Below are 23,593 nucleotides of genomic sequence, written 5' to 3' on the forward strand. Positions count from 1 at the left end.
ACCCACAGAGTGAAAGTTGCAGATTCCAAGTCAGACTGTCGATCAGTCATGAGTGGAGTCCCACAAGGCTCGGTCCTGGGCCCTCTCCTGTTTGGCATCTACTTCTCAGAAGTCCAGACCAACACAAAAGGACTCTGGCTGCCCAAGTTCACTGATGACTGCAAACTGTGATGCAGACATCCTACAAAAGGGCATCTCTGAAACAAATGACTGGTGTCAGAACCATGGCCTGAAGCTTAACACCAAAAAATGTATCATCATCCCCCTTTGGAAAATACCACATTGATGGGAGCCCACTGAACACTGAAAGGGCCATAAGAGATCTGGGCACCCAGGTTTACAGCCACCTCACCTTCAACCACCACATTGCCACTGTGGTCAGAAAGTGTGGCACATCTTATAAACAAAGGTCTTGCTTCCAGGAAGAAAGAAGTCATCATCCCTCTCTACTCATCCCTCATTAGACCAATAATCAAATATAACACCTAATTTGGCATATACCTGACCAGACACCTACAACAGCTGGAGAGGCTACACAAATACCTCACAAAAAGGATCCTCATCCTTAAACACATGTCCTACATGGACAGACTCAAGAAACCTCAGCTGTTCTCAGTCTCTTATCATCTACTTAGAGGTGATCTCTGCTGGACTTACAAAGTCATGTCCAACTGAGCCCTACTTGAAATGCTACACCTAAAGAAATCCCAATCCCCCCGCGCCACACATTCTAAAGATCACAACCTCATTACCACAATTAACAGAACATGCTGGAGGGACAGGTTCATCTCCCAAAAACTGCCCCTACTCTGCAATAAGCTTCCTGTTCTTGTCAAGCAGAGCACCTCACTGGCCCTATTAAAGAGAAATCTTGATGAGTGGATGGGTAAAAGAAAATTCACTCCAGGTATCATTCCAGTTGCCCTACTGGAAATGGGCACTGTGAACTAACATCAGGTGGCACGATGCCTTGGCAATTCTTTTTGGGCTAGGCTTGTAAAGGCTCCAGGGCCATTAGCCTAGTACACACCTATGAGCCTATGGTTTAATCAAACCAGACATGCTTGGACACTCATTCTTACAACAATGCCCCCATCAAGCTCCATAATCCATAGGAAAGAGAAGTTACATCCATAGCATTACCACAGAGGAGTAGCCCTAGTCCCTTTTTGGAGTACATTATTAATCTCTAGCACCATAATCTGCATTCCTGCTGGCACTAGAATTATGCCATTCTCCTCTTGGAAGACAGTGGGGTGTCTGTTCACATATTCCCTGCTTAACTCACTCTAACAACTGGAAAAGCATAATTAGGAGGGAGTTTAAGAGCAGGTTTATGGAGCAGTGAAAACACCATTGATCTGCATTACACAAATCAGAAGCCACCTTACTTACCTAACGGCACTGCAGTAGTGTGAATCTCCTACAATTATAGCCTTTCAGTATGATCATTCTGTCCAGACATGCATGCATGCAGACTTGGATGCATTTTCGATCTAAATATGTATTGCAAATTAAACAGCCTTTTATACAGCAAACCATGAATAATAACAAAAATTACATCCTTTCCGAGTCTAATAATGGCACATTGTCGTATTATGTGAACTGTCCATGTATAAGGAATAGTACATGTCATAACGGCACATTGTCGTATTACGTGAACTGTCCATGTATAAGGAATAGTACATGTCATAATGGCACATTGTCGTATTCTGTGAACTGTCCATGTATAAGGAATAGTACATGTCATAACGGCACATTGTCGTATTACGTGAACTGTCCATGTATAAGGAATAGTACATGTCATAAAGGCACATTGTCGTATTACGTGAACTGTCCATGTATAAGGAATAGTACATGTTATAACGGCACATTGTCGTATTACGTGAACTGTCCATGTATAAGGAATAGTACATGTCATAACGGCACATTGTCGTATTACGTGAACTGTCCATGTATAAGGAATAGTACATGTCATAACGGCACATTGTCGTATTACGTGAATTGTCCATGTATAAGGAATAATACATGTCATAACGGCACAGTGTCGTATTACGTCAACTGTCCATGTATAAGGAATAGTACATGTCATAACGGCACATTGTCGTATTTTGTCAACTGTCCATGTATAAGGAATAGTACATGTCATAACGGCACATTGTCGTATTACGTGAACTGTCCATGTATAAGAAATAGCACATGTCATAATGGCACATTGTCGTATTACGTGAACTGTCCATGTATAAGGAATAGTACATGTCATAACGGCACATTGTCGTATTCTGTGAACTGTCCATGTATAAGGAATAGTACATGTCATAACGGCACATTGTCATATTACGTGAACTGTCCTTGTATAAGGAATAGTACATGTCATAACGGCACATTGTCGTATTATGTCAACTGTCCATGTATAAGGAATAGTACATGTCATAACGGCACATTGTCGTATTATGTCAACTGTCCATGTATAAGGAATAGTACATGTCATAACGGCACATTGTCGTATTCTGTGAACTGTCCATGTATAAGGAATAGTACATGTCATAACGGCACATTGTCGTATTCTGTGAACTGTTCATGTATAAGGAATAGTACATGTCATAACGGCATATTGTCGTATTCTGTGAACTGTCCATGTATAAGGAATAGTACATGTCATAACGGCACATTGTCGTATTACATGAACTGTCCATGTATAAGGAATAGTACATGTCATAACGGCACATTGTCGTATTACGTGAACTGTCCATGTATAAGGAATAGTACATGTCATAACGGCGCATTGTCGTATTACGTGAACTGTCCATGTATAAGGAATAGTACATGTCATAACGGCGCATTGTCGTATTATGTCAACTGTCCATGTATAAGGAATAGTACATGTCATAACGGCGCATTGTCGTATTATGTCAACTGTCCATGTATAAGGAATAGTACATGTCATAATGGCACATTGTCGTATTATGTCAGCTGTCCATGTATAAGGAATAGTACATGTCATAACGGCACATTGTCGTATTATGTCAACTGTCCATGTATAAGGAATAGTACATGTCATAATGACACATTGTCATATTATGTCAACTGTCCATGTATAAGGAATAGTACATGTCATAACGGCACATTGTCGTATTATGTCAGCTGTCCATGTATAAGGAATAGTACATGTCATAATGGCACATTGTCGTATTATGTCAACTGTCCATGTATAAGGAATAGTACATGTCATAATGGCACATTGTTGTATTATGTCAACTGTCCATGTATAAGGAATAGTACATGTCATAACGGCACATTGTCATATTATGTCAGCTGTCCATGTATAAGGAATAGTACATGTCATAACGGCACATTGTCGTATTACGTCAACTGTCCATGTATAAGGAATAGTACATGTCTTAACGGCACATTGTCGTATTAAGTCAACTGTCCATGTATAAGGAATAGTACATGTCATAACGGCACATTGTCGTATTACGTCAACTGTCCATGTATAAGGAATAGTACATGTCATAATACCACATTGTCGTATTATGTCAACTGTCCATGTATAAGGAATAGTACATGTCATAATGGCACATTGTCGTATTATGTCAACTGTCCATGTATAAGGAATAGTACATGTCATAATGGCACATTGTCATATTATGTCAACTGTCCATGTATAAGGAATAGTACATGTCATAACGGCACATTGTCGTATTTTGTCAACTGTCCATGTATAAGGAATAGTACATGTCATAACGGCACATTGCCGTATTATGTCAACTGTCCATGTATAAGGAATAGTACATGTCATAACGGCACATTGTCGTATTATGTCAACTGTCCATGTATAAGGAATAGTACATGTCATAACGGCACATTGTCGTATTATGTCAGCTGTCCATGTATAAGGAATAGTACATGTCATAACAGCACATTGTCGTATTACGTGAACTGTCCATGTATAAGGAATAGTACATGTCATAATGGCACATTGTCATATTATGTCAACTGTCCATGTATAAGGAATAGTACATGTCATAATGGCACATTGTCGTATTATGTCAACTGTTCATATATAACGAATAGTACATGTCATAACATTCTTTTTGTCCTTGGTCATGTTTGGTAATGCTGATGGCAGCTGAATTCATAACTGCATAATAAATGTAAAAGTTTGTGTCTAAGGTGTGGGAGAAGTACACAGGAACATTATTCATTAACAATGTCCAAGATGTGAGAGGCGTACATGGACATTATTACATTATTCATGATAAATGTAAAAGTCTGAATCCAAGTGGGAGGGGCACACTATTCATAATAAAAGTAGCAGTCAAAGTGAGAGGAATATATATATATATATATATATATATATATATATATATATATGTGTGTGCGTTGTTCCTAACAAATGTAACAGTCTGTGTCTGAGACATGAAAAGGGTATACATGAACATGTTATCCCATTTGTAAGTCAGAGTACAAGACTTCAAAGTATAAAAGACCCCTTTGATTCAGATGGATCAGGAATCCAAAACTGATATAGTTCAGGCCGTAAACTATGCAAGACTAGCAACAAAGAACTACAGAGCTGGTTCCCATTTTATGTTTTAGACCTCACAAGTCCCAAACATCTGAGAAGTAATTGGAGGGAAATATACACTGTCCATAACTGCTGCAATTTGGAGAATTCCTCCTTATCCAATGTGCATCATTCTTGGAGATAGTATATATATATATATATATATATATATATATACATACACACACACACATATATATTTATTTATCTAACATTTGTCTACCAGGATGGTCTGGCTGGAGAGCTAGTGTCCATTTTTAACGGAATCCCGGGGAGAAAAGCTCCAAACAGGTACAGAGCATAAACAATATAAAATAAAAATAAAAGACACTTAAGATGACAAAGTTTAGGATACACATAGAGAAAGGTTAACAAGCTAATAATATAGAGAAAAAGGTACAGTCATGTGGCCTTACACTGAAGTCTTTTGACATTACAGAGCTTTGGTATAGTGTAGGCATACAGAAAACAATATTTACAGTATGTACAAGGAGAAAAGAGAAGCAGTGTAATACAGCATTATGTGGTGACTAAAGCATAAAGGGTAGCTTCATTCAGCTGGGTAGGAGTTCAGGGAGGTCCATTGCAGTTACATAACTGGTTGGCATATAGATGGGATTTTAGGTGGGTTTTGAAGGTGGATGGACATTTTTGTAGACTGAGGTCAGGAGGCAGGATATTCCATATTTTTGCAACTTTGTGACTGAAGACAGATTCCCCAGACCTGTTTTTACAGTGGATATGTTCTATCAGAGCTTTGTTACTGGATCCTAACTGCCTGTTTGAGCTGTAGAGATTTAGGAGGTCTGTCAGGGCAAGGTTTTTTCAGGATAATATAATATCTGGTGTGCAGGTTAAGTTGGTGGTATCGTAGTAGGTTTGGGAATTCTAACCAGTGAAGTGCATGTAAGGATTGGCAATGGTGGGAGTGTGATAGCATGTGGAGAGTTTATTAAGGTTGGTTTTATTTAGCTTTGTTAGTACTGGGCATGTATACAGTAGTGTTGATAGCAGATGGGTTCTGGCTATGGCGACTTTAGCTTTGGAAGTTAGGTACCGTTTGCAGTGATAGAGGGTCCCTAGTTTCTTATGTACTTTGGAGACAGTGAGTGATATATATTTGCTGTATTTTAGTTGTTGGGCAATGATAAAGCCTAGTAACTTGGCTTCTGGGACTGGGGTAATAACAGTGTTGTCAGCTGAGGATATGGAGAAGGTAGTATCATGGGTTTTTGTAGGGTGGAACAACATATGTTGCATGTGGAGCAGATCAGAGTTGTATCATCAGCATATTGGAGTATTCTGGCTTTTGTAGTTGCCGAGTAAATGTTAAACAGGAGGGACCAAGGATGGAGCCTTGGGGTACACCAACCATGACTGAGAGTGTGGGGGGGGGTAGGGAGTTAAGCCATTTAACAGATTGTTGGCTCTTGTCTAGATATCCTTTAAACTACAGCAGGGTGGGGCAGTCAAGGCTGAGATCTGAGAGGCAAGTTAGGAGTTTATTGTGAGAAACTGTATCAAAAGCTTTGGATAAGTCTAGAAAGGTGGCAGAGACAAGATTATCTTGGTTTCTGTATGTGTTTATGATATTGGTGAAGTTAATTAGGGCTGTAGTGGTGCTGTGAAATGGGCATAAGACATGTTTTGAGTTGGATAGGAAATTTTTGGAGAGAAGATGGGTGAGGATTTGATGGTGAACTCATCTTTCTAGGATTTTAGATAGGGGTAAGAGGATTGCGATGGGTCAATAGTTAGAGAGATTGGAGGAGGGACCACCCTTGTAGAGGGGAATAAAAACATAATTTCCACAAGGTTGGGATGGTGCGCTCAGTAATAGATCTATTTATTAGCAGTGTGACGGGGTAGGCTATGGCCCTAGGTTCTAGTTGGTGGTATTCGACAGGAAGATAGTCGGCAGCGAGGGTGGTTGGTTTAAGTTTTTGTTAAGAGTTTTTGGATGCTACATATTGATATTGGTTTGAGTGAGAAGGTGGTAGTGTTATTCTGGGGTTCAGGAGGTTGGGTGAGGTTGCTTGGGTTTGTATTGTTTATGAGTTTAAGTATAGAGGAGGGGAAGAAGTCGTTGAAACTAGAGGCTATATGTACGTTTGAACCATCTATATTAGGTGGGGGTGTGGTTGCTTTACTGGGTTAGAGGATGTTGTTCACTGCAGCCCAGAAGTTTTGAGGGTTGTTACAATGTTTTTTTTGTAGGGAGGTGTAGTGTTTCTGCTTGTCCATCTTAACTTATTTCTTTGCTTTATTTCTAAGTTCAAGGAAGGCCTGCGTAGTTGTGAGTGTTTTATGTTGACGCCATATTTTCCAAGCCTTATTCCTCTCTTTTAGTAAAGCCCTTGTGGTGCTTTGTAGCCATGGGGCAGGGTTGCTGCATATTCTAATTGTTTTGATTGGGGCTAGTTGGTTGAGGATTTCTAGAAATGTGGAGTTGAAGTATTCTACTGTGTTGTCAAGTGGGAGGGTATTTATGGGAGACCATTTGCAGGATTCTAAGGTTTCTATGAAGCAATCTGTGGGGAAGTTTTTGCGGGTGTGGGTTTGTAATAGAGTGTGGGAGTTAACTGATTTAAGTTTGTGCCTGAGGATGAAAGCTGGATTGTGGTCACTTAGAGAGTCAGACAGTGTTCCACATTGATTGGCAGTGTTGGGCTGATTTGTGATGATCCAGTCTAGTATGGATTCCCTTTTAGTGGACTTGTCAAAGTGTGTGGGTGATTGAATGATTTGGGTGAAATTATATAGGTTTATGTGATTGGTGGGTGTTAGAGAATGGATAGAGTTCCAGTCAATATTAACATCGCCTAGGACTATAGTTTCTTGGGGGAGGGAGTGAGAAGCCCAATGGAGTATAGACTCTAGTGTGGTCTGGTTGTCCCCTGGGGGTATACAGATCCCAAGTATGTTTAGGTGTTTGTGCTGGTTTAAGAGAATTTTTGCACGTAAGATTTCGGCATTTTTTTAGTTGGTGAGTTTGTTTTGCAGTAGCTGGAGTTTTAGGTTGGTTTTGTAAATTAGAGTAATACCTCCACCTTTTTTGTGAAGTCTTTCTACTCTTTGAATGCTATATATGGGGGGGGGTAATGGAGTTGTCCTTGCTGTGTGGCTTAGGCCATGTCTCAGTTATGAGTCTTATGTCGGGATTATATTAGGTGATGGCTGAGTGCAGCTCTTCTACTTTGTTCATAATACTGTGGATGTTTACATTGAGTATTAGTAGATCTGTGGGTTTATACCTAAGTGGTAGTTGGGAGATTAGTTTGTTGTTAATAATTGTTCTTGGGCTGGGGGTTAGGGTGAATATCCCCTCCTAATAGTAGTTGAGCTGCTATGTTGGTAATTGTTTTAAGGTACAGCATCATTAGATTGTGAAATCTGAGGCATGGCTGTTTTTTGGATTGTGGGGTATAGTGGATTGGGGAGGTGATTTGAAAGATGATTTGGCTGTAACTGGATGGGGATGTGATTGAGGGTTTGTAGGTGTTATAAGTGGTAAGAGGTAGAGTGGGGGGATTTACAGTAATTATGTGTGATGGGTGAGTGGAGATATGAGGTGATAATGGAAGCTGTGGAGAGGCATATGAGTAGGGAAAGTAATAGTAATGGAGAGTCAATCCTCAAAAATTACGTTAAAAGCACCAGCAGCCACTCGAAACAAAAATCCAAGGTGCCCAAAGAAGCAGGAAACAAGGAAAAAGGACTGCAGTCAGTTCAAGACCCAGATTTCTTTTTTTCATGATCAGCAAAGTGGCTCGGGTTTAAGGAATGAATTCCTGACTTTCTCAAATAAGAGAGTTGATTTTCGCATTTGAATAAATGATTTGATCCAGGTTCTGGCTGTCATTCCTGTACTGACAGTGTTTCTTCTTGGTGCTGTGGAGGTTAAGTTGTCCACATCTGATGAAGTAAACCAAACGAAAATGTATAGGCTGAGATTTCAGAAATGTTAATATGTATTGGGATTTCTGTGTACTGTGGTTTTGTGCAATAAATCATGTTTTTTAAAAGTGCTTGTTTCCTGCTTCCATGGGCACCTTAGTAATGGAGAGTTGTATGAGTGGGAGTGAGGTGTAAAGGGCATGGTAGTAGGGGTGTGGGTTGAAACTTGGTGGTGTGTGCCTTTGAGAAGGGATTGGGTGGATGGGGATTGGGAGTAATGTTAATTTATGAGGGTGTAGGTGTAGAGAGTGCGAGTGGAGTGGAGATGGAAGTTTTTAGGTTTGTGTTTATGATTGTGGGGCAAAGTGTATGTTAGAGTGTGGATGACTAGTGTGTGTGATTGGGAGTGGTTAGTGGGTATGGTTGAGGGGTCAGGTGGTATGGGGTTGAGATAAATGTGTGAGTAGTGGGGGCGGGTGAGAATTGGGGGCAGGGTAGGGCAGTGGAGTGAGCCCGAGCTTTAGCAAGGGCAAACAGAGCAGGGATGAACCAGCAGTGCAGGTAAGTGGCTGCAGAATATAATGAGTGTGATGGGCAGGAGGCTATGGGAGGAAGTAGGGGAGTCCTGGAGGTGCGCGTAGTAACTGTTGTTGGTGGACTCTGCCTGTAAAGAGAAGTGGAAGTGAGTGGAAGTTCTGTTAGGTATTGTCAGAGGAAGGTGGGGGGGGAATCAGGGAAAGACCGTGCTAGGGGAGGGAAGGACTGAGGAGGGTCCCAAAGTGATTATAGTAGTAGTATGCCAGGGGGGTGAAAATAGGAGGTTTAGGCTACTGAGTTAGAAAAATAAAACAAATAAGAGGTTTAGGCTACTGAGCTAAAAAGTAGTGAACTATGGGCACATAAAAAACACTTTCCACTGCCAACCCAGTTGGTGTGCTCACATGTAAAGAATAGATAATAACCTCAAAAGGTGTTGTTTGCTTGGGAGCTTGGGATGCTTTTCTGGCTCAGGTTTGGTTTCAGGTTGTGGTTCCCATTGGTCTTTACTGTATAGGAAGGTGCTGGGCAGTTAACCCAATGTTAGGTACAATCTAGAGGTAGAAAAAAGAAACATTGGTGAAGTAAATAAGAGGTATTAGGCAGTGTAAAGTTCTAACACAGTTCTTATAGCACAACTTTGGATAGGTACAGGTCTAGTATAAGATTATTTGCAGCCAGAGGCAAGCTATCGGACCTGAGGATGGCTCCTGCTATACAAGGTTAAAGCAATGTGGGGACTAATTAACTTTCCCTTTTAATAGTTATATCTCTTGGGGCCACCAGATGTCAGTGTTGGGACCACTTGCTGGAGTTATATGGTATACTGTTGTAAGCTCCTGCTGGAAATTGTTAATGAGACAAAAAAATAAAACAACACGGTTAATGCTGCTTCTGATACAGTATGAACAGTTATGGGAGGTATTTAAGAAAGAAGGCATGCACGGGGAGCATGCATGGAGGTAGAGAGGCACATGGGGTGTACATATATCTAACAGAAACCACGGGTATTTGATAGCATTGCTCGTGGTGATTGCCAACAGGGAAATAATTTCTCTTGTGGTTATATCTGCTTTGGATGGTCGAAATCTTATTTACTGGAAGCCATCGTGTGAATAATGAGATGGTACGCACTCTAATGAGGGAAGATAGATTACTTCTTCTGGCTGCAAATAAGTAGCATGCAGTGTGATCTGCGAGCCTCCAGACCTAATAGGCATTACAGCAGGGTCTGAGTCACAGTTAGCTGATTAACGCAGTGCACTATATATATATATATATATATATATATATATATATATATATATATTTAAAACTGGGGTGCAAGATGTCAACTTCCCATCCTACATTAGGGATGCAGGGGGAGGGCTTGCCCCTGAAAAAACATTTTTTACTGTGTAACATCGAGTTTCCCTCTTTTTGGTCATATGTAGAATCTTGTTTACCTTTTCAGACTTTATGCAAATTGGACAACATTTTTATATAACTCAAAAGTGAACTTTCCGTAGAATTAAAATGCACTTTTGTTCCTGTTTTCTGCATCAGTTGTATTACATTTCAAGAAACAAAAGTCCCTTTGAGCTGATACTAAAGCGATACACCAACAGTATAGCACGAGGTGTACATAAAGGATACATTCATGACATCAGCGAATCGATCGTCTGTCGTAGCTGGCATATTCTTGCAGGCAGTCTTGATTTCATTTATTGTACAGTGGAGATCATTAAGGTCAGATGTTATTGTTCTCTGATTAACTGTAGAAGGCAAACATAAAAGGAAATACTGTAATGATGCCTTATTACTAATGCACTGTCAGACGAAGTATGCAAATGAAAATTCTAATATAAATGCATTTGGGAACAAATAATCATATCAGAGAGATGCTGCTGCAGAATATAAGACTTGCTAAAGAACATTTACTTCTTGTTCAGAAAGACTTTATGAAAAACATTAACATTCTTAAACACGCATCAGTATTTTGTGGCAGGAAAACATTAAAATTACTCTGGTGGTGCTGTTTTACAGCCATTAGTACTACTATATTTAATACATGTTCTAGACGCTGTTATCTCTGTTGAGTAATGTGCACAGTGAGTAATTCTGCAGTTTCTTAGCCACTCTGTGCAGGGTATGGAAAACAGGTTTCTGTTTAGGAATCACTTGTGTGTTGCTGGGGCTTTGTGTGGCTTTTCGTTGAATAACCTGGATTGTTATCATGATTCCTATATTCAAGGGTTCATGGATAAGTACTAGGTTAGTTGCCCTTACAAGCCATTGTAAGCCTAGACAATTTCCCTTTTCGGTTACAGACTGGCCTTACCCAAATAATATACATATATGTATAATAATAATACATGGCCTGTGATAGGAATTATGCTACTAGCAACAGGACAACTCGGCACACCTAATTGTTTGCTACCAGACACACTCCCAGAGTGGTCCTCAGCTGTCTCCATAGGCTGGAACTTCTACGATGTTCCATTTTTTTTTTTTATTATCCCTTACAGAATACTAGAAAAACCTCTTCAGTTATACCAGAGATGCATGACTTGACCCTGTACAGCAAGAGGTGGGCAGGGGGTCTATATTACTTTGTCAAAAACTAACTTCAGCAAACCGCCATTCATTAAATGTTAACATCAGTGAACATTTTTCTCAGGGCAGTGAGTTACTTGGTCAGAATTAGGAAATGTATTCATAGGTTCATAGGTTCATAGGTTGGTACTAGGCTATCAGCCCTAGGGCCTATACAAGCCTAGCCATAACAATTCCCTGGCTATTTCTTCCCACATTATTTACTTTCCTGGACCCCTGTCTAGCAGGGCGACTGACGTGATCCCTGGGGTGAATTTCCTTTCTCCCATCCAATCATCAAGGTTCCTCTTGAAGAGGTCCAAAGAGGCACTCTGCTTGACATGTATGGGCAATCTATTCCAGAGTCTGGGGAGTCTCTGGGTCAGGAACCTATCCCTCCAGCATGTTTTGTTTATTGTGATGACAAGGTTTAGATCCCTGGAGCGTGTAGCTCTGAGGGATTGGGATTTCTTTAAGTGTAGCATGTCCAACAGCTCTGGGTTTGTATGTTAAGCAGAGATCGCCTCTGAGTAGACGATATGCAACAGAGTATAGCTGGAGTTTTTTAAGGTGGTCAGCGTAGGGCATCTGCTTTAGGCCTGTGATTCTTTTAGTGAGGTATTTCTGAGGCTTTTCCAGTTGTTGCAGATGTCTTGAGAGGTACATACCAAATGGGGCATTGTATTCTATAATGGGTCTAATGAGGGATGAGTACAGTGGGACAATGACCTCCTTTTTTCTGGATGAAAAGCCCTTCATGATGAGGTGTGCCACATAGAAGGATTTCCTGACTGTTGTGGCGATGTGGTTATCGAAGGTGAGACCACTGTCCACCTGTGTCCCTAAGTCTCTTATCACACTTTCTGTGTTTAGCGTACTACCACCTATATGGTAATTCATGGATACATGATTTTTCCCAAAGGGGATAACAATACATTTCTTGGCATTGAACTTGAGCCCATGGCTCTGGCACCAAGCATCTGTTTCTGTAAGGCCTTTTTGTAGAGTATCCACATCATTTGGGGATTCAATAATGGCTCCCAGTTTGCAGTCATCTGCAAACTTTGTTAGCCAGAGTCCCTTAGTGTTGACCTGTACTTCAGAGAAGTAGATGCCAAACAAGAGCGGCCCCAGGACTGAACCCTGAGGTACTCCACTTGTCACTTGTCTGGAGCTGGATTTGGAGTCGGCAACTTTTACAGTGTGGGTTCTATCAGTAAGCCATTTAGCAACCCATTGAGTGACAGGGATTAATGCCCAACTTAGTAAGTTTATCTATGATTCCAGAGTGGGGGATGGTATCAAAGGCCTTGGCAAGGTCTAGATAGGCTGTGTGGACCACCTTACCCTTGTCCATGGCTCTGGAGACTGATTCAAAGAAGTCAATCAGGTTCACGAGACAAGATCGGCCCTTCACAAACCCAAACTGGGTGGGGTCCACTGTTTGAAGGTTGCCAATGTCTTTGTTTATAAGTTCCATGATAATACGCTCCATGGCCTTGCAGATAAGGCTTGTCAGACTGATGGGACGGTAGTTTCCGGGATCCAGGGTGGATCCCCCCTTGTGGATTGGGATAACTGTAGCTCTGCGCCACTCAGTGGGCATGAAACCTGAGGTGAGGCTATGATTAAACATGACACTTAGGTGAGGTGCCAGTTCATATTGTAGTTCATGTAGTACACAGCCCGGGATGTCATCTGGTCCCATGGATGCTGTATTCTTGGCTTTAGAGAGTGCGTTTTGTACCTGTGTGGCCGTTATTACTGGAATTTGGCACTCTTCCGGTATTGAGATGGGCCATTTAGGGGGTGAGAGGGGGTGAAGTTGGCACTGAATCGATCTGCCAGGATATTGGCAATATCCTTCGGATCAGTATATTTAATACCATTCTGTTTTAGCTCAGAGCAGATCTGAGCATTGCCATTTAGATTCTTGACATAGTTATAGAATGCTTTGTGGTTGTCTTTGGAATCTTTGGCAATTTTATTTTCATAACTAGCTTTGGAGGATTTTATGAGGCATCTCAGTTTCTTACTGAGGGTAGTAAGGAGTTTTTGCATCCTGGGATTTTCCTCTTTTCTGCAAAAGTTTCTTCCTTTTGTTGTAAAGTTTGTTTATGGCAGGAGACCACCAGATTGGCTTCCTTTTTTTGGATGAGAGCATTTTGGTTCTATTTGGGATGCACGATTCATGCATGAGTGGATGTGCTCGTACAGTGCCTTAGTGTAGGATTCAGCAGTTGAACTTTCAGTTCCCGTCTGCATGGGTGTCATGAAGTTTGTCACTTCTGACTTGAGTAGCATGAAGTTGGCTTTGGAGAAGTTTTTTATGGTGGTTTCTTTACTGAGGGGTGGGTGTGGGATGTGGATGTTAAGGGTGATTAGCTTATGGTCAGACCTGACTAATGAGGGGGTGTCCATAGGTATGGAGCACTGATTTCCCATGTTGGTAATGACGAGGTCTAGGATATTGGAGCCCCTGGTGGGACTATGGATTAGTTTGATCCAGGGCATTGGAATTTATGAATTCCAAGAACTGTTGCGCAAAGGTGTTGGGACATGAGTAGTTTTCCCAGTTAATGGCAGGGTAGTTAAAATCACCCAGAATTAGGATGTTTGGTTCTATCTTAATATTTTCCAGTATGTTTAGAAAGGTGTAGTGAAAATCTTGGGGTATGGTGGGGGATCTGTAGCAAGCTACAATTTGGATTGCAGTCTTACCTAGTGTTAGTTGCACTTGGAGAATTTCAGACACATTGTGTTGGCCAACTAGCCTGGTGGTGTGAATATCCTTGGTGAATATTGACACTCCTCCACCTTTAGTGTTTCGGTCCTGGTTTGGTGGCCGAAAAGTGTGGTAAGAGTTGTAGCCTAGTATTGCAGGGGTGCTTTCTGGAGCCTCATTTATTTATTTATTTATTTATTTATTATTTATTTATTAACATTTGCTGACTGGGAAAGTCCACTGGGTCAGAGACCCATTTTTAGTGGAGGCCCAGGGAGAATGGCTCCACAAAGTAATTACAAAAGAAAAACAATAATCTTAAAAACTATACAGGTTTAAGATGCAGAAGAAAACATATGTCAGAAATACAAATTACAGGAATTTTACAATTATTCCACACAAGATGCAGAAAGAAAGATTTCAAAAATACAGTTCACAGGATTTTGCCTTTTTTACAGTCAGAGATGGTCAAGAGACCCATTTTTTCAGTGGAGCCTGGGGAGAAAACTTCCACAAAAGCATTACAAAATAAACAAGTTTACAATTACAGGTTTAAGATGCAGAAGAAAACATATGTAAAAAATACAGTTTATAGGATTTTACATTATTCCACACAAGATGCAGAAAAGATTTCAAGAATTCAATTTATAGGATTCTGCCTTATTATACAGTTGAAAAGCATTGGGTTTGAAACAGTACTTTCTAAGTTAGGAGTATTTTGTTGTGCTGTTTGAGGTGGTTTGCTTCTGAGGCAGGTACAGGATAGATTAATTAGAAAATGAGTTTTTAGAGCCACTTTAAAGCTTTTTGGGTAGACAATTTGGGTTATTTCAGATTATAGGTTATTCCGTAGTTTGGCAATAGAGTGGGAGAACAGACATTGTCCTGCTCTTTTGTTGGGTTTTGTTACAGAAAGCAAGAGTTTACAGGAAGATGTTAGAGTTCTTGTAGGGGTATAAGTTTGTAGGATTGAGTTGAGGGATGGGCATTCATTAGGTTTACTGATTAGTTTGTGGGCCAAGGTCAGCTGGGTATATTCTAGATGGTGAGCGAATTCTAGACATTTTAGTTCAGTGATTGCTTGGCAGTGATGAGTGTGGTGTGGTTTTTCGGAGGCGAATTTAGCTATTTTATTGTAGCAGGATTGTAGTTTATTACTGAGGTTTGTGTGAAGACTGGAAAAAATGGCACTACCATACAGAAGGGAAGGGAAGGGATGAGGAGGGTATTAGCTAGATTTATTTGGGTATATTTATCCATGTAGAGCTTGTGGTGATATAGTTTGCCTAGTTTGAAGTGAGTTTTCTTTATTGCATTCAGGATGTGTGGTTCATAAGTGAGTTTATCTATTGTTATACCTAGTAGTTTGGCTGTCTTAACTAGTTCTATTTCTGTCCCATCTTTAGCAAGGATTTTGAAGTCAGTATCAGGTGATGTTGTAGAGAAAAATAAAAGTTTCGGTTTTTTTAGGGGTTTAGCATTAGTTGTGCGTTAATAAGCCATGATTCGATAGAAGTAAAGGCCTTTTATGTAATTGTGAGGAGATCTGAGAAATGTTTGAAGGTGGATATCAGAGTTGAATCATCGGCATATTGGATGAGATTCTGAATTGGGGGGCTTTGTGCAGGTCATTAATGAAAATACTACACATTAGTGGACCTAAAATGGATTCTTGTGGTACTCCTATATTGTTGGGTTGATAGTCAGATTGTACATTTAGCCTCCTTACTGATTGTTCCCTGTTTTGTAACTAATATGTAAACCAATTCAGGGATCTTGGGGAGCAGCCTGGATCTTGGTGAGCAGCCTAGTCTTGATAGTTGATTTACTAGCTTAGTATGTGAGACTGTGTCAAAAGCCTTAGATAGATCTAGTAGGATTACAGAGGTAGGATGCCCTGCATCTAAGGCTTTGTTGATAGTGTCAGTGAAAGAATGAAGGGGAGTGACAGCGCTATGCCCTGGACGGAAACCATGTTGGGTGGGGGATAGAAGAGCATTATATGAGAGGTGGTTAAGTAGTTGTGAGTGAACACATTTTTCCAAGATTTGTGATAGTGGGGAGAGTATAGAGATAGGGCAGTAGTTAGAAAGATCGTGGGAGATTCCCCCTTTGTGAAGTGGGGCAATGATAGATTTTTTCCATAGTAGAGGAACATAGGATTCAGAGAGAGAGAGAAAGCGATTTATGAGGTTTGTAACTGGGTATGCTATTGCAGTAGCTGCTAGTTGTAGATTTTCTGGGGGGAGGTTATATGCACACAATGAGCAAGGTTTGAGTTGTCTTAAGAGTTTCAGGATTCGGGAGGTGGGTATAGGTTGGATAGTGAAGCAGTTGGCTGGTTGAGTATTAGTGTAGTCTGCAGGGGAAGGGGTATGTTTGTTTGGTTGGGTAGGGTGTGTGTTTGGGCTGTATGGGCAGTCTTTAAGTAGTTTTTGAATGGTAGAGATGAAGTGGGTATTAAAATCTTGGGAAATTTGTTATGGTGTTTCGTTTGGTGCTGGGAATGGGTTTTGGATGGTGCCTGGGTTAAGTAGAGAGGAGACAGATTTCCGAAAGTGTTTGGGGTTGTTGTACGAGGTAGATAGTTTACTGGAAAAATAATCTTTTTTATCCTGTATCGCTAGCTTTTTTGCTTTGTTACAGAGTTGTTTGTAGTGTAGTTCATTCTATTTTGTTGTATCTTTCGGCCATGTTTTCCATGTTGTTTCTAAGAACGATATTTTGTTTAGTTTGTTTTGTTAACCACGGGGTGTGATTCGTTTTGGTTCTTTTAGTACTCATTGGAGCTACACTATTGAGAGTATCTAAAAAGAGTTTGTTGAAATAGTCAATAGCTTCGTCTAGGGGGAGTATTTTTAATGGGTTCCAATTTTGAGACTTTAGGATACTTATAAACTTATTTAGATCAAAGTTGGCAAGGTTCCTTGATGCTCTATATGAATGTGTTTTAGTTGTATGAGGGTGAGTCCTGTATGTATGAGCTGGAAGGTGGTTCATAGGTTCATAGGTTCATACTAGGCTATCTGCCCAAGGGCATTTATAAGCCTAGCCCATAGTTATGTGGCTTTCGCCACCCCTTTAGTTTGAATAAAAACTATGCCTATCATTTTTTGTGCCTCTGTCAAGCAGTGATACTGAAGTAATCCCTGGGGTATATCTGCGATCTCCCATCCATTGGTCAAGATTCCTCTTGAACAAGGCCAGCGAGGTGCTCTGCCTCACATGTACTGGGATTTTGTTCCACAGCATAGGGAGTCTCTGGGTGATGAATCTGTCCCTCCAGCACATTCTATTTATAACCGTGTCAAGGTTTAAGTCTCCCGCCCTTGTGGTTCTGAGGATCTAGATTTTTGAGGTGAAGCATATTCATCAAATCTGGGTTTGACATGGCCTTATATGTCAGGCACAGGTCACCTCTGAGCAAGCGGTATGAGACTGAATAGAGCTGGAGTTCTTTCAGTCGGGCAGCATAAGACATATTTTTGAGACCCTTCATCCTTTTGGTGAGGAACTTTTGGGGCCTTTCAAGCTGCAGCAGGTGTCTGGTCAGATACATTCGAACGGGCATTGTACTCAATCATAGGTCTAATGAGTGATGAGTACAGGGGACGATGACCTCCCTTGATCTAGATGTGAATCCCTTCATGGTCAGGTGGGCGATATAGAAGGTTTTCCTAACTACTTTAGCAACATGAGTGTCAAACGAAGGCTACTGTCAACTTGGGTCCCCAGATCCCTGATGACTTTTTCTGTGCTCAGTGGATTGCCACCTATATGGTAGCTAGGGGTAACCTTGTTTTTCCCAAAGGGTATGACTATGCAATTTTGGCGCTTAACTTCAGGCCATGGCTCTGGCACCAGTTATCCATTTCTGTGAGGCCCTTCTGGAGGATATCTGTGTCAGATGTGTTTTCGACTATGGCGCCCAGTTTGCAGTCATCTGCAAACTTTGTCAGCCATAACCCTCCTGTGTTTGCTTGTACTTCAGAAAAGTAGATGCCGAACAAGAGTGGACCCAGGACTGAGCCCTGTGGGACACCACTTGTGACAGGCTTTGAGTCTGACATGGCTCCAGCAACTCTGACCCTGTGGGTTCTGTCACTTAGCCAGTTTGCAACCCATCTTGTAATGTATGGGTTTACATTCAAGCTGATGAGTTTTTCGATGATACCCGAGTGGGGTATTGTGTCAAGGCCTTTGCCAGGTCGAGGTAGGCTGTATGGACTGCCTTTCCTCATCAATGGCCTTGGTGACTGTCTCGAAAAAGTCAACCAAGTTTAAGAGGCAGGATCTGCCTTTGACAAAGCCAAACTGGGTTGGATCTAAAGTCTGCAAGTTCCCTATGTCTTTATTTATGAGTTCCATTATGATCCTCTCCATGGCTTTGCAGATAAGGCTTGTCAAGCTAATGGGCGGTAATTTCCAGGGTCTGTGGAGGCACCGCCTTATGAAGTGGGACCACAGTCACCGTCGCCACTCCTTGGGTACGTATCCTGAGGTGAGGCTAAGATTAAACAGCTGTCCTAACTGTGGGTTTAATTCCTCGTTGAGTTCATGAAGCACACAGCCGGGGACACCATCCGGTCCCATGGATGCTGTGTTTTTTTGCCTTAGTGAGGGCAGTTCTCACCTGGGCGTTGGAGATGTTTGGGGGGCTACAATCCTCTGGAATAGATATCTCTCCTTTTGGGGAGGGGAGAGAAGTTTGCACTGAACCTGTCAGCCAGTATGTTAGCAATGTGTGTAGGTTCAGTAATTTTCACATCATTTTGAACTAATTCTGAGCATATCTGGGAGTTTCCTCCTAGGTTTCTAACATAGCTAAAGAAGGCCTTATGATTGTCTTTAGAGTCCTTGGCGATTTTTCTCTCAAAATTTGCCTTTGATGATTTTATGAGAGCTCTTAGTTTTTTACTTATAATGATCAAAGGTGTCCTACCTTTCAAGGATTTTGCTCTATCTTGTAGTAGCTTCCTCCTTTTGTTGTAGAGCTTGTTTATGGCTGGGGTCCACCAGACTGGATGCTTGCCTTTGGTACAGAGAGTCTTAGTTTTGTTTGGGATTGCCTGATCCATGCAGTCCTGTAGGTGCTGGTAGAAGGCATTTGTAAGTGATTCAGCGGTTTGAGAAATGTTTACCACTGGCTCAGGGGCCTTAAAGGAGACCACACTAGTTTTTAGAAGTGTGAAATCGGCTTTTGAGAAGTTTTTCACTGTGGTCTTTTTGTTTCAGGTGGGGCGGGATGAGGACCTCCAGCGAGATTAGTTTATGATCTGATCTCACCAGTGAGGGTATACTTCGGTGTTGAACATTTTGATCCCATGTTCGTGATGATGAGATCAAGTATGTTTTCTCCTCTTGTGGGGATGGTGACTAGTTGTTCCATGGCATTTGAGTTTATGAACTCCAGGAATCTTTGGGTTAGAGTGTTCGGGCTTGAGTAGTGTTCCCAGTCTATATTAGGGTAGATGAAGTCACCTAGTATGATGGTGTTTGGAGATACATTTATCCCCTCCAATGTTTTCAGGAAGGCCATGTGAGGTTCCTGAGTTTGAGAGGGTGGCCTGTAACATGCTACAAATTGCAGAGCAGTCTTGCCTATGGTTAACTGCACCTGGATGGTCTCCGATGCATCGTCGTTGCCACCAACCTTGAGGTGTGGGTGTCCTTTATGAATATGGACACCCTCCTTTCTTGGTGTTGTCCGGATTTTGGGGCGGAACGCATGATATGAGGTGAAACCTGTTAGTGCTGGGGTGCTCTCAGGAGCCTTGAACCAGGTTTCTGTCACAGCACAGACATCGATGTTCTCCATATTGAGAAGGGCCTCGAGTGCGTGCATCTTGAGATTGAGACTTCTGGCACTGAGCAGCATTACCCTTAGTTTTTTCCTTTTGGTGTTCTAGGGTGGTAGGTTTAGAATTTGAGCCTTGCCTAAAAAGGCACTATGGGGTGGCAAGAGCCTTTGCCAATATCCGGAAGCCCAGGGTGACAGGTGCAAGCCGTCCTTGCGAAGCAGCGTGGCTTGTCCAGCATGTCATCCCAGGCAGACAGACATTGGATCCCTTTGAATGACACCAGAATTTAAGCCAATTATTAAAGCTGATCATCTTATCACTGTATTGTGGCATCATTCTAGTTGAAGGTAGGATACTGCTCAAGGTCAGGGTCATACCTGCCTGGGCTACATAATCAGAGAGCTCCTCGATGTCCCTTTTCATGTAGTCCAAGGAGGTACGTCTCAGGTCGTTGACACCAGCGTGGACAATGACTGAGTCGTACTTGTACCTGCTGTTGAGAGACCTGAGTGCTTGCGTTATGTGGCGGATTCTAGCGCCCGACAGGCAGCTTACTGTGACCTTCTCCTTACTCAGTCTGGTGAGCGGGACGTCAGTGTGTCTGACTATGGAATCACCAATGACAAGTGTGTCTGGTATTTTGTTTGGCCTTAAGGGCTGTGACTGTTTGACACTCTGACTGTGTGGTCTATGTGTTGCATGTGTTGGGTCGTGAGGTGGTAGTTGTTTGGGTGTCTGCTTTGGTGGCCTCTGCTGTTTTGGTAAATTTTTGATCAGAGCCTCGAGTATGTCTTTGTGTGAGTATGTGTATGATTTGAAGTTGTGATGGTACCATGTGTGACTGGGTATGTATTGTGTGTGGTTACCTTCTCCTCCTCCTGTCTTGTAACTAATATGCCAATTCAGGGATCTTGAGAGCAGCCTGGATCTTGGTGAGCAGCCTAGTCTTGATAGTTGATTTCTAGCTTGTATTTGAGACTGTGTCAAAAGCCTTAGATAGATCTAGTAGGATTACAGAGGTAGGATGCCACCATGTTGGGTGGGGGATAGAAGAGCATTATATGAGAGGTGGTTAAGTAGTTGTGACTGAACACATTTTTCCAAGATTTTTGAAAGTGGGGAGAGTATAGAGATAGGGCAGTAGTTAGAAAGATCGTCGAGATTTGGGGTAATGATAGATTTTTTTCCATAGTAGAGGAACATAGGATTCAGAGAGAGAGAGAGAGCGATTTATGAGGATTGTAACTGGGTATGCTATTGCAGTAGCTGCTAGTTGCAGATTTTCTGGGGGGAGGTTATCTGCACACAATGAGCAAGGTTTGAGTTGTCTTAAGAGTTTCAGGATTCGGGAGGTGGGTATAGGTTGGATAGTGAAGCAGTTGGCTGGTTGAGTATTAGTGTAGTCTGCAGGGGAAAGTCTTTAAGTTTTTGAATGGTAGAGATGAAATGGGTTTTGGATGGTGGAGACAGATTTGAAAGTGTTTCGAGGTAGATAGTTTACTGGAAAAATAATCTTTTATCCGTATCTAAAAAGAGTTTGTTGAAATAGTCAACAGCTTCGTCTAGGGGGAGTATTTTTAATGGGTTCCAATTTTGAGACTTTAGGATACTTATAAACTTATTTAGATCAAAGTGGGCAAGGTTCCTTGATGTTCTATATGAATGTGTTTTAGTTGTATGAGGGTGAGTCCTGTTTTATAGGTTCATTTACATTTGCGCCGGAACCATAGAGCGAGGGGGGAGGGGAGCCCCCCCACACACTTTTGCAGATCATACCTCCCAACTGTTACTTTTTTAAGATTTCATTTTTCGCGCCGATGACATCAGCTCAAGGCACACGTATTTCCAGGCTTTTGCGAGTGGGAACAGACAGTTTTAATTAGCTGCTGGCTTATCGATTTATTTTTGGAAGCTGCTGCTCAGGATGGAGTCTGTACTGGGAGATTTATTTTGGGAAGCTGTCACTTAGGATGGAGTCTATACTGGGAGACATATTTTCAGAGTGAGTAAGCTGCTGTTTGTGTCTGTGTGCGTGTGTGTGTGTGTGTGTGTGTGTGTGTGTGTGTGTGTGTGTGTCTTTGTGTTAAAAGCGGCAGGAGGACATGTTGCAGCTGCAGTATTCTAAGGTCACTACAACAAAGCAATGAACCTTTTCAGTAAAAGACAATAATTCCACTGCTGATTACCTAAAGAATGTGTAAAAGAACCTAGAAACATTGTCCATCACATATGTATCCTCGTGTCATACTAGATACATAATGTTCATTTTTTGCAAATGTCATTCCATTCAGTTCTTTTCATTTAAAAGCTTTTACTAAAAAGTGTTGCTCTTTATCTTTTGAAATCACTTAATAGCTACAGCCATCAGCATCTGGAACTTTTTTTTTCATTTAAATGTAAAAAGTACACAGTTTCCTGGAACAATTCATGTATACAAATCCTAATGTCACTGTAACTACCTACATAGTACCAAATCAAACCAATGCATATTCTTGGACAAGTACTAATTAACTTGAAATTTCAAAATGAAATGTGTTGAAAATGCCTTGTCAAGCTCTGCTGGGTAAGTGAGATTGTAAGATAATCTTGCACTATTTTACATGATTACCACCCCAGTGTTGTAAAGAGATAACTAAGTTCAGTTAATGGCTCAGGCACAGTTTATGGCTCAGGCACCTAAAAAAGCTGGCAGAGAGGATGGACATGCCTACACTGGGGAAGATCATGCCATCAGTGTTGCATGATTGTTATGTCCTGGTGAAGAAACAGACGTGCAACAGTCACTGAGATTGATGGAGGGGCAGGCTAAGGAGGCATGGTTGCTATAGGACCCAGGGCAGGCACACATGCTCAGAGGCCACTTTCCATTCTCTGATCCACCCTACCAAACAGAGTCAGCACACTGGATTGAAGGTCTTGAGGGGGACACCGACACTCATAACAGCATATATGATGCTGCTAACTTCCATGGAAGGGGATGTGGGAAAAGGCTTAGTGGATCACATTAGTTTTTTTGCTGGGAATGAGAAAAGTTGAAAGAATATGTTAATTTTTTTTTTTAAATATTGAGTGGCTTATGCGATTGAATTAAGAAGGAATGATAGGAAGCAGAAGGCAACATGAACTGAAAATTGTGGGGTTAAACTTCAACTAGGATAAAACTGAGAACATTTTTAATAGAAGGAGTAGAAGACTCAGCGGATGACTTGGTAGAATTTATGGTGGGTATGAATTCTTTAGAGGCACTTGACTTAGTATGAAATAAGAATGTTATAATTTTATGAACACGATCACAGCTGATTGTACAAGCCACTGATTCAGCAAAGTCACTGTAGCCATTGCCCCTGAGACAATGATCTTGGAGATGATTATATTTAAGTAGTTGGGAGTTTGGGGGTCTTGCCCTGCATGGGAGATATACTGGGCTTTGCCTCCACAGAAAAATATATTTTGTGAGCTCATAGATAGGCCATTTCAGACAATCTACTT

The 23,593-nt window shown here is 41.4% G+C and overlaps 1 protein-coding gene across 3 annotated transcripts in view; it reads right to left on the reverse strand.

The window, feature by feature from the left end:
* LOC122816354 (Grid2 interacting protein) overlaps positions 1 to 23,593 on the reverse strand; it is a 1,236,636-nt gene that overhangs the window by 34,089 nt on the left and 1,178,954 nt on the right. For all 3 annotated transcript variants that reach the window (XM_044089096.1, XM_044089095.1, XM_044089093.1), the window contains one exon: positions 10,640 to 10,758. In XM_044089096.1, coding sequence (XP_043945031.1) covers positions 10,640 to 10,758 — 119 coding nt within the window. The remainder of the gene's footprint in view (positions 1 to 10,639; positions 10,759 to 23,593) is intronic.

This window comes from Protopterus annectens, chromosome 12.part0 (genome assembly GCF_019279795.1).
Source record: "Protopterus annectens isolate FY-2018-M chromosome 12.part0, PAN1.0, whole genome shotgun sequence".
NCBI classification, from domain to species: domain Eukaryota; kingdom Metazoa; phylum Chordata; order Ceratodontiformes; family Protopteridae; genus Protopterus; species Protopterus annectens.